At 43.6% G+C, this 10516-nt stretch overlaps 1 protein-coding gene across 1 annotated transcript; it reads right to left on the bottom strand.

Annotated features, from left to right (window-relative positions):
* Positions 1-664: 664 nt before the first annotated feature.
* LOC121723640 (tubulin polyglutamylase TTLL13-like) lies at positions 665-3103 on the bottom strand. Its single transcript, XM_042109510.1, has 3 exons — positions 2751-3103; positions 2060-2216; positions 665-1780 (listed from the first exon to the last, which is right to left on the bottom strand). The coding sequence occupies exons 1-3, from the start codon at positions 2774-2776 to the stop codon at positions 1601-1603; spliced, it is 363 nt and encodes a 120-aa protein (XP_041965444.1). The 5' UTR covers positions 2777-3103; the 3' UTR covers positions 665-1600.
* Positions 3104-10516: the final 7413 nt, after the last annotated feature.

Here is a 10516-nt window from a genome sequence, read left to right as displayed (position 1 = left end):
TACGAGTTTTGACTAAAAACGGTACAATCGAACTTTCTCAAAACACATCCGAATTACATGATTTTGATGTCAACTCAACGTATGTACCCCCAATCATCCGTAAATCGATCTAAAGTGCATTTTACTCTGGATTATTCCTTTAAGGCTAGTCTGCCTGGGCCTGGCCATGTTTGAACCGCCTTACTCATTTGTTCGTTGTTTAACATGGACGTTATAAGCGTGCGCTTCCTATTTGAAATGCAGCATAGGCTATGCGTGTTGTTTAATAGCTTTCAAACATAGAGCCTGCACATTTAAAAACATAGCCAGAGGACGTATTGCTTTAATATAGGCTTACATTTTAAGGCTTATTCTCAAATTCAGATTGCGTTAGGGGGACGGGATTATTAGCCAATTTCAATCGGACAATTTGACCGGAGAGATTTAATTTTGTCGTACATTTCATTTTTTTTCCGGCCAATGTCCGGTAATTACCGGACAACGGAAACCCTGACACACACACACACACACACACACACACACACACACACAGCTTACACAACTGCTTGAGCCAGACTGGTTGGCTCTCCCTGTGAAGGCCCAGTCGCGATGAGGGCTGCCTCCGCACGGGCTTCTCGTCCCCCTGGAGGCCACCACTGCTCTTCCTGCTCTGTTCCCCTAGTTCTTTAACCACACGCTTCTCCTCCATGAACACATACAGTACATATCAATTAGCCTGACCACCTGACACTGATAGTTTATGTAGTAGTTACTTATTTATGACTGAGAGATACACTCTTCATCTTCAGATGGGCCCCCATCCCCCACAAAACAATCGTAACCGGTCACCTTCACTCTCGCATTACTGTCAACACTTAACCAGAAGGTGACCTGTCAACATACAGGTCACCACATTCCTTGTATACTGGAAGAATTTTGCATGAATGTCGGTTGGAAGGAAAGCATTTATACACTTTCAAAGCAATCCAAAGTTTCATCAAGATAAACCTCAAGAACAACACAGATTCAAAGTGAAATACTGTATCAATGTTGAATGAGGCTTTTCTTGTGTTTAAAAGACAGATATTAGTAGATATTGGATCAATTGTATTAAAAAAAAACATAAAGATAAAAAAAACATAAAGAAGCTACACCTAATTGTCCTTCCATAGCATTAGCCCACCTCCAGCAGTATGTCAAAGCCCAGCAGCTCAAAGCAGGAGCTGGGGCCCACGTGCTGGGGAAGGCTGTGCGGTAGTTCTGTCGGAGGACGGGTTCTGCAACAATAATCGTCTTTGTAATCACATCCTCAATGTCGTTTTCACATGGACTGAGCATCATATGAGTGTTGTCCTAGCCAGGACCTCAGCCATGAGAGCTTTCTGATCCAAAAATTGTCATTTAACAACAGCAAAGATTATTTAAAAATGACCACCCCCTTTTGGTGACTTGTCTTTACATTAACAGTTTGAACAGTTACCTCTTGCTGCCTTTTTGGTGATCAGGATCAAATTTCTCACTATGTTTGTTGATGGCATAGTTGGTGAGATGCATGCACATGTCACTCCAAAAAATAAGAGAGTACAACCAATTACACATAAGACCCAGGTTACAGAGAAGGCTATATCTTCCAGGACAGTGCTGTCGTAAATCTTACTATGTTGTTGTTATGAGGGTTCCTGTATTTAGATGTCGCAAAGCGCACAAGGCCCTCTTTGTACAAAAATATCCTGAGAGGATCAGATGACGTCACCAGGACATACAGCCGTAAATCAAATTTGTAGTCATCAATGATGAAGGGCTATAACAGACACACAAACAAAAACATGTCCTCATATAAGTGTTAACAAAGGGAGAGAGAAGCACATGTTATAACACAAAATGGAAAATGTCAGCATTAAATACAGAAAAGTCTAATTAGTTCCAGCAGAACCTATACTGTACACTTCCATATATACACAATTCAAAGGAACCATTAAAACACGTAACTGTGTGATGACTGAAAGATGTGATGTCAGCATCAGCCTGTAAACAGCTGAGTGGTCACAGTGCCAGAAGGAGCTTGCCTCAGGGCCGTTACCTTGGAGATGTAAGCCTGGCAGATGATGTGCTCATTGGGGCCAATGCTCTGGGGCTGGCGAGTGATGTAGATGCCTTTGCCTTGGCATCCGCTGTCAGGCTTACAGATAAACGTTCTGTGCTTCCACATTCGACAGTATCCTTGGAACTCAACATAACTATAGTGTGAATCATACTATAATACTTAAAGGTCATGGTCATTCAAGTCACAGAGATAATGTTCCATAATATATCTAGGTTTCCCATTTGCCATTTCTGTCTAGTGAGAGGCTTTTCAATATGTATGTGAGAGATAACTATTCTCTTACAAACGATTTACAACTGACGAAATGTAACTTTACCAACATAATGTTTTGCATTACACAATAATAATTGAAGTAGGAATCATCAGCTCAATATTTCATAGGCTACTCTTCAATCTGCAGCACACCCCCACCCTTACTAGCATCAGGCTCAACTGTGTGTGTGTGTGTGTGTGTGTGTACAGTAAACAGTGTACTGTCCACACACTGAAGCTGTGTGGGGGTCTTATCTGTAGGTAAACACCAGGTTTTTGGGAAGATGTTGTATTCTTTGGGAAAGAGGCATCGCATGCGATTGAGGTTTCGAGGTTGGCATGATTACACAGCAGCAATCAGTAAGCAGTCAATAGAGAGTGTCCTTCAAGTTCACTCCCTCACCTGATAGCCTACCTTTTCATGTCCATGATGCGGTCCATGAAGGCAGACCAGTCAGTCCAGAAGACAATCCAGTCCTCTGTGTCCCCAACATCATGTAACCCCACCGCAAGGGCTGCTTTTCTAACTGAATACACAAATCACTTACATCTCCCACAGATTTCCATTTTCTTTACCTACTGTAGCTAGAATATCAATGCTATTGTTTTTTTTTCTTGAGTTCTTCATTTATTACTAAAATTAAGACTGAGGTACAGACTAAGACCCTTGAGAAATGTTTAGCAGGAAGTTCTAATTAAATTTACTAATGTGCTCACCACATCATACTTGCAACAAACAAGGTTGATTCCAAGTGCCCTGGGAAAATGGGTAAAAACGCAGACATGTTATTTTTGCACTGAAACTTCATAAAGGCAAAATTTATAGCTGATAAACAAGTTTCTTTTTGTTCTCTGGCAATTTCTGTTCAAGGTTATACTTGCAGTTTTCTGATTGCCAGTTGTCTGTGGTGTTTATGCCACACATATGATTTATCTGGAATTCTGTCTTGTAAATTCTATTCAGCATTTCAGACTGGCGTAGCCTTTGCTCACACTACAAAAATGATGTCCATCTTGTACAGAGAATCACAGGCTCAGTCCCTACCTCAGTCATTGCAAGCGCCTAGATTGATTAATCACCACTATGTGGATACTGTTTTTAGAATTGATTTAGATTAAGTGTTAGTTAGTATAATTTGTATTTTAGTATATTTAGTATATTCTTTATCTTCTACTGTCCTTATTGCTTAATTGTGTTTTTATATTATTATACTTTTAATTACTTTTTCTGCTGCTAGTGAATGTGTGTGTGTTGTCTGTATGCTACTGAGACCTTGAATTTCCCCTGGGGATCAATAAAGTATCTATCTATCTATCTATCTACTGATGTAAAATACAAAAATAACCAATTTCCTATTTACCAATACAAAAATAACCAATTTCCTATTTACAGTCCCCTTTCCTCTATGACAACAGCATGCTCGTTTCTCTGGAAATCAAAGATTCTAGAGCACTCAGCTCTAAGATCTTTGCTGGAAACTCCCATTGTTACATGGTTGGGGGGGGGGGGCGCTTTTTGGAGTCGGCCTACACTGTAAAACATTTTTTGTGGAATTTACGGTAAATTACTGGCAAGTAACTACTGGCAACTACTGGCAAATTACTGGCAGCTAATACCTGTAGAATTATAGTAATGTCCAGTAATACTGAATTACAATACATTACTGTAAAATAAAAACAGTACCTTACTGTAGTTGTGTTGCGATTTATTGACGTTATTTTACAGTGTTTAACTGAATAAATAATGTTTAATACTGTAGTTGTGTTGCGATTTATTGACGTTATTTTACAGTGTTTAACTGAATAAATAATGTATAACCTGTGACTAATTTGCTTTACAATACTTTATTGTAAGTTACTGTAAAAAAAACTGCATGCTAAATGATAACATGCCTAATCTTGTTTCTCATTAAATGCTTTTCAACTAAACTAATCCCCTGGAGTTAGGCTAATCCATAATGATGACTGAGAAGGTTCAGAGTTAAACTTCAACTTTATTTCGAATGTAGCAAAAGAATGCCATTCATTTAACTCAAACTCAGCATAATTTCACCATTATTCGATCCATAGCCCTGCTGTTTAACGTCACTTAGTGCTATCTGTAGAAAAAACAATAACAACATTTGGGACAACATAGACCGAAATAATGGCCCGGTAGCTCAGGCTAACCTTTTTTTTTTTTTGTGATTAACATTTTTTATTAGAAAAGAATGAGATGTTACATTTACAGTCACATTTAACTTGAACATATACACCACAAACAGTACATACAGTACGACACTCAATACATAGTTCTGATAGACAAAAATTATATAGTGAAGGATATTAAAGATAGCAGTCACATTGTCAACATTAGTTAAGAAGTATAAAGCATTCCCCATAAAAAATAAATCAATTAAAAAGTCAATAAATAAATAATAATAATAATAACAATAGTAATAATAGTAATGATAATAAATCCTACATTCAGGTCAGAATATTCTGTTTCACAAGGAGATCTTGTATGGACCGTGTAATCCACGACCATGCCTGGATAGTTGTTAGTTTGGCCTTGTTGAGGCGCGCAGTAGTACACTCAAGAGAGGTAATATACTGGTAGGCAGTTAGCCAATATTGTGTTAAGGGTAGATTAGAGTGGAACCAAAGCCTTAAGATGGTCTTTTTTGCCGCCGTAAGCCCTGCCAAGAGTAGTCTACGTTGGTTGAAAGTGATGGATAGCTGGGAATCATCATTAAGAAGGCAGAGGGAGGGGGTAGGTTGTATATCAACATTCAGTAACAATGACATTATAGAAAATACATCAGTCCAGAAGCGTCTGATTGGGGTGCACTCCCAAAACATGTGCATTGTTGTGCCAAGTGCCAGCTCAGGCTAACCTGATGGGGCACATTGAGTAAAACTTTAGCTTTAGCTGGCGGGCCACTAATTCGGTCTATGTTGCACCAAATTTTCTCATTGTTTTTCCTGCTGCCAATAGGGCTTTTAACGCAGCCAATACACCACAAACCGGACACAAACATTCTGGGGTTGGTAGCACGCACTTACAATAACAAAACATTGCGTGGATTTTTAGAACAAGAATACTGAATGTTAGCAAAAGCAATAAACGTCTAGCCTGGCAGGCCATCCTATATCATTGAAATGTATAGTCTGGAATCGAACCATTCACCTCGCTAAATCCAAGGGGCGGGCAGAGAATTGTCTTTCAAACTGCCTAGGCATGCAATAGGCCAGCGCTACGACCATATCCGTATCCGGTCGGCAAAACGGCAAATACATCCTTCTTTGAAAGGAATGACTTAAGTGCATTGTGTTGCTCAACTTTCAAAGAAAAGCACAAGTCCAACTCCTCCAAAGTTGACGCCAACGCCAACGCCGATTCAAACAATCGTTCAAACTTCGTTCGCCATAGCCACCTTCCTTGTTCACCGTCGCAGGACTGTCGTCATCCTGTTCAGATTTCTAGGCTAATAAACGTCTGGAAATTGAAATTCTATCAGAAAGACTCAGGAAGGTACAATGAAAGATAACACGTTTTAATCCATCAAAGGATATACAAAAGGCATAAGCAACAATAAGACAGTCTTTGGCATAGGCCCCGTCCTCAGTCCAGGTCACCGAGTGTGCAGACCCTCGCAGATCCTGCCGGTATGAGATGGCAGGGGCGGAGCCTACCCCCTGGACATCTGGACAAGGCCAAACTGGTGGTGGTTAGGGAGGGAGGGTCGGAACATCGAAAATCGGCACCTGAAAGCAACAGGCAGGTGCAAAGTAAAGTGATTCAGAGTAAGTTCAGAGAGAAAAGGTGTTGAGAAACAGATAGAAAGCTTGAGCTCTCTCTGGTGAAAAGAAGAAAATGACCAGCATTGGTCTATGTGGCGGTTGCAGCGTCGAGGAGCTTGCATAAGCTCAGAGCTTGCGTAAGCTCGGTTCTTGCACGGCAAGAATGTAATGCAATGTGGTGCAAATCCCCGTGGAAAAGTGCTTAATGATCGTTCGGTTCGATAACGATCGAGCTTCGATGATGATTGCGATTCGAGTCGACTGTCGAGTCGAGTTGCGTATGTATATGATGAGTGAAGTGTTGTGATGGTAGGATATAAAAGACATTAACTGTTGTGATGTGAGATTACCCAAGGTTTTGCTTGCAGAAGCTAGACCAAGGGCGGCGGTGCGAATGTGTCTAGAATGTATTAACACTTTATTCTGTGCCTAAAGAGCCGGCTGTGCGTAGTGACTGGAGAAGAGTGGCTCGGTCCATCATAATTAAAATAATGCTTTAGCTGAGCCGAATAACCACCACCAGACCTTTGCAAGGTAGCTTACCTTAATGGACACTTGCGAGAGCTATTTGCGTAGCTAGAAGGGCTTTATCCTGAGGTCTTATAGGACTCGTAAGCCGACGAAGACCATCTTCCGAGCAACTTGATTGAGGATGCAGGTAATCCTAGAGCGGCTGCTGATGTTGCAGCACCTATGCGAAAGAAATGGCCAGTGTAGTGGGAGGTTGAGAGCCCACAACTACCAACCACTGTAGACAAGTAGATTCTGAACCATTGTTTAGACATAGATAACCCAGTAGGCAGAAGAAAGAGAGGTGCATTAGGATAAGTGTGTGGGCGAAGTTTAAGATAGTTGATCATAGAAGTATAGGGAGAGAAAGAGTTATTACTTTAGAAACTCTAAACACCAGACACCAGAACCTGAGGTGTCTATTTAAGAATGTTTCAGAAATACAGTGCACTATAGAAGTGGGAGAAGAGGATGGCTGAAAAAGCCAGATCCTGAGAAGGGTTAAAAACCTGGTTGTCGGAGCAAAATCCCCGGAGCGCATAAAACCCATAGAGAGCCATGAGGAACACGGCTTTGAGGAGTGAATTGATATAGGGAGTGAAAAGAGAGCGTTCGTGTAATTTTGATACAAAAAGACGTAATAAGTGAGGGGTTAAAGGCAGGCGTTTATCGGGGACTGAAAGAGTGGATTTAGCGAGACCTTTGAGAAGCCAGGGTTAACTAACCAGCAGCAGACCTAAGGACACAACATAACTTAAAACAAGACAAAATACAATCAACAGATACATAGCTGTATACTGGCACTTATGGCGTCGTGCGGGAGGAATGATAACGCCCTGTTGGATGCTTTTTTAAATGGCTTGTCTGATCCTGTCAAGGATGAACTGGTCTCAAGAGAATTGCCCTCAGATCTCTCTAGTCTAATGGATTTGGCTGGTCGAATCGATGCCCGCATCAGACAGAGAGTGAGGGAAAGGACTCCCGCTCCTCTCCGGTTTCAACCTCCTGCCTCTCCTTCACTCACTGCTCCACCTGTGGAGCCCATGCAGGTTGACCGTGCCCGGATTACAGCAGAGGAGCATCAACGCCGGCGGGACATGAAGGCATGCTCCTACTGTGGAAAGGTGGGCCATTTTTGTCAGGCATGTCCTTTAAAAGTAAATGCCCACCAGTGAGAGTAGGGGGCCTGGCGGGCACAATCCAGCATCACTCCCCTATTAAGCGCTCCTATCTTCCAGTCATGCTCATTCATGAGAATCAGTCCCATGTCCTTCACGCCCTCATTGACTCAGGTGCTGATAGGAATTTAATTTGTTTAACTGCGGCCTACCGTTTTGGCATTCCTGTAGTTGCTCTTGATCAGCCCCTCACTGTCCAGGCCCTTGATGGTAGCTGTTTGAGTTCGATCACCCACAGAACAGTTCCTGTTTTGTTGAGAATTTTAGGAAACCATTCTGAAATAATATTTTTTCATGTCATTGAGAAACCCCATGTCCCTATTGTTCTTGGATTCCCCTGGTTGTCTTTGCATAATCCCCACGTTAACTGGTCAGATAACACTATCTTGGGATGGAGCCCCTTCTGTCTGTACTCCTGTCTCAAGTCTGCTTTCGCTCCTGTTTCTCCTACCCCAGCTATTGAGGAGTTCCCTGACCTGTCAAAGGTTCCCCACGAGCCTGTATTCAGTAAATCACATGCAGTCTCCCCGCCCCCCATAGGCCATATGACTGTGCTATTGAGCTCCTTCCAGGCACCTCTCCACCTAAGGGTAGACTCTACTCCCTTTCTCCCTCAGAAAGGGAGGCCATGAGCAAGTACATTTCAGAGTCACTGGCGGCTGGCATCATTTGTCCGTCATCATCCCCTGCTGGTGCTGGCTTCTTTTTGTTGGGAAGAAGGATGGTTCCTTGCGCCCCTGCATCGACTACCGTGGACTGAATGACATCACTGTTAAGAACAGATATCCCCTACCTCTTATGTCAACGGCATTTGAGCTGCTCCAGGGGGCCCAGATGTTCACAAAGCTTGACTTAAGAAATGCCTACCACCTTGTGAGGATTAGGGAGGGGGATGAGTGGAAAACAGCCTTCAACACCCCGACAGGCCACTATGAGTATCTTGTGGTCCCATCGAATTAACCAACGCTCCAGCTGTTTTTCATAAATGATGTATTGTGAGATTTCTTGAATATTTTTGTTTTTGTGTACCTTGACGATATTTTAATTTTTTCACGCTCTCTTGCTGACCATAGGATCCATGTCAGGCAGGTTCTCCAGCGGCTTCTGGAGAACAAACTTTTTGTCAAAGCAGAGAAGTGTGAATTCCACAAGGACTCGGTCTCTTTTTTGGGCTATATCATCTCTCCCTCCCGGATCCAGATGGATCCCTTGAAACTGAAGGCAGTGGTTGACTGGTCCACTCCTTCCACACGGCGAGAACTCCAGCATTTCCTGGGTTTTGCTAATTTTTACAGGCGGTTTATCAGGAATTATAGTTTGGTTGCTGGCCCTCTCACTGCTCTCACTTCCACCTAGACCCCTTTCCACTGGAATGAGAGGGCAGAGAAGGCTTTTGCTGATCTAAAGCAGAGATTTACTACGGCCCCTATTCTCGCTGTTTCCGATCCCACTCTCCAATTCGTGGTTGAGGTCGATGCCTCTGGGGGCATTCTGTCTCAGAGATCATCTAAGGACAACAAGCTTCACCCATGTTCTTTTTTTCTCGCCGTCTTTCACCAGCAGAGAGAAACTACGACATAGGAGATTGGGAGCTGCTGGCTGTTAAACTGCCTCTAGAGGAATGGAGGCATTGGCTGGAGGGAGCTGACCCTCCTTTCCTGGTGTGAACCGACCACAAGAATCTTGAGTACCTGCGAACAGCCAAGCGCCTCAATGCGCGACAGGCCAGGTGGTCCTTGTTTTTTTCCCGTTTTAATTTCTCCCTCTCTTATCGTCCAGGATCCAGGAACACCAAGCCAGATGCTCTTTCTCGACAGTTCTCTGTTCAGGACACGCCCTCCTCAGGAACAATCCTTCCTTCCCATTGCCTGGTGGGAGCAGCCTTATTGGACGTTGAGGCCCTGGTCCGGGAGGCTCAGGATCAGGAACCAGGACCAGGTAAAGGACCAGCTAACTGCCTGTTTGTACCTTTCTCTATTCGGTCTGAGGTGTTGGAATGGGGGCATAGCTCCAGAATTGCTTGCCATCCTGGGGCTTCTCGAATCCTGGGACTGGTCAGACAGCGCTTCTGGTGGCCGTCCATGAAGAGGGATGTCCAGAGTTTTGTGGCAGCCTGTGACATCTGCACCAGGAACAAGACAGGTAACAGGCCTCCTGCTGGCCTCCTAAGGCCCCTTCCCATCCCTCACCATCCCTGGTCACATATTGCCATTGACTTTGTAACAGGGCTCCCTAGTTCTCATGGTAATACATGCATCTTGACTGTGGTGGACCGCTTTTCTAAAGCAGCTCACTTTGTCCCTTTGCCTAAGCTACCCTCCGCTAAGCAGACTGCTGAGTTGCTGGCCCTTCATGTGTTCCGTCTGCATGGCCTTCCTGTTGACATTGTATCTGATCGGGGCCCACAGTTCTCTGCTCAATTCTGGAAGGCGTTTTGCAAATTGATTGGTGCTTCTCCCAGCTTGTCTTCAGGTTTTCACCCCCAGACAAATGGACAGACCGAGCGTGCAAACCAGAAGCTGGAAGTAGCTCTCAGGTGCATGACCTCTCAGGACCCTGCCTCTTGGAGCAAGACTCTTCCCTGGGTGGAATATGCACACAACTCTTTGCCCACATCTGCCACTGGTCTCTTCCCATTCCACTGCTGTTTGGGTTATCAGCCTCCCCTGTTCCCCACCCAAGAGGAGGAAGTGGCAGTCCATTCAGCCCG

This window comes from Alosa sapidissima, chromosome 11, assembly GCF_018492685.1.
Source record: "Alosa sapidissima isolate fAloSap1 chromosome 11, fAloSap1.pri, whole genome shotgun sequence".
Taxonomy (NCBI): Eukaryota; Metazoa; Chordata; class Actinopteri; order Clupeiformes; family Clupeidae; genus Alosa; species Alosa sapidissima.
Note: the sequence above shows the minus strand (reverse complement) of the source record. Positions and strands in the feature narration are given on the sequence as shown.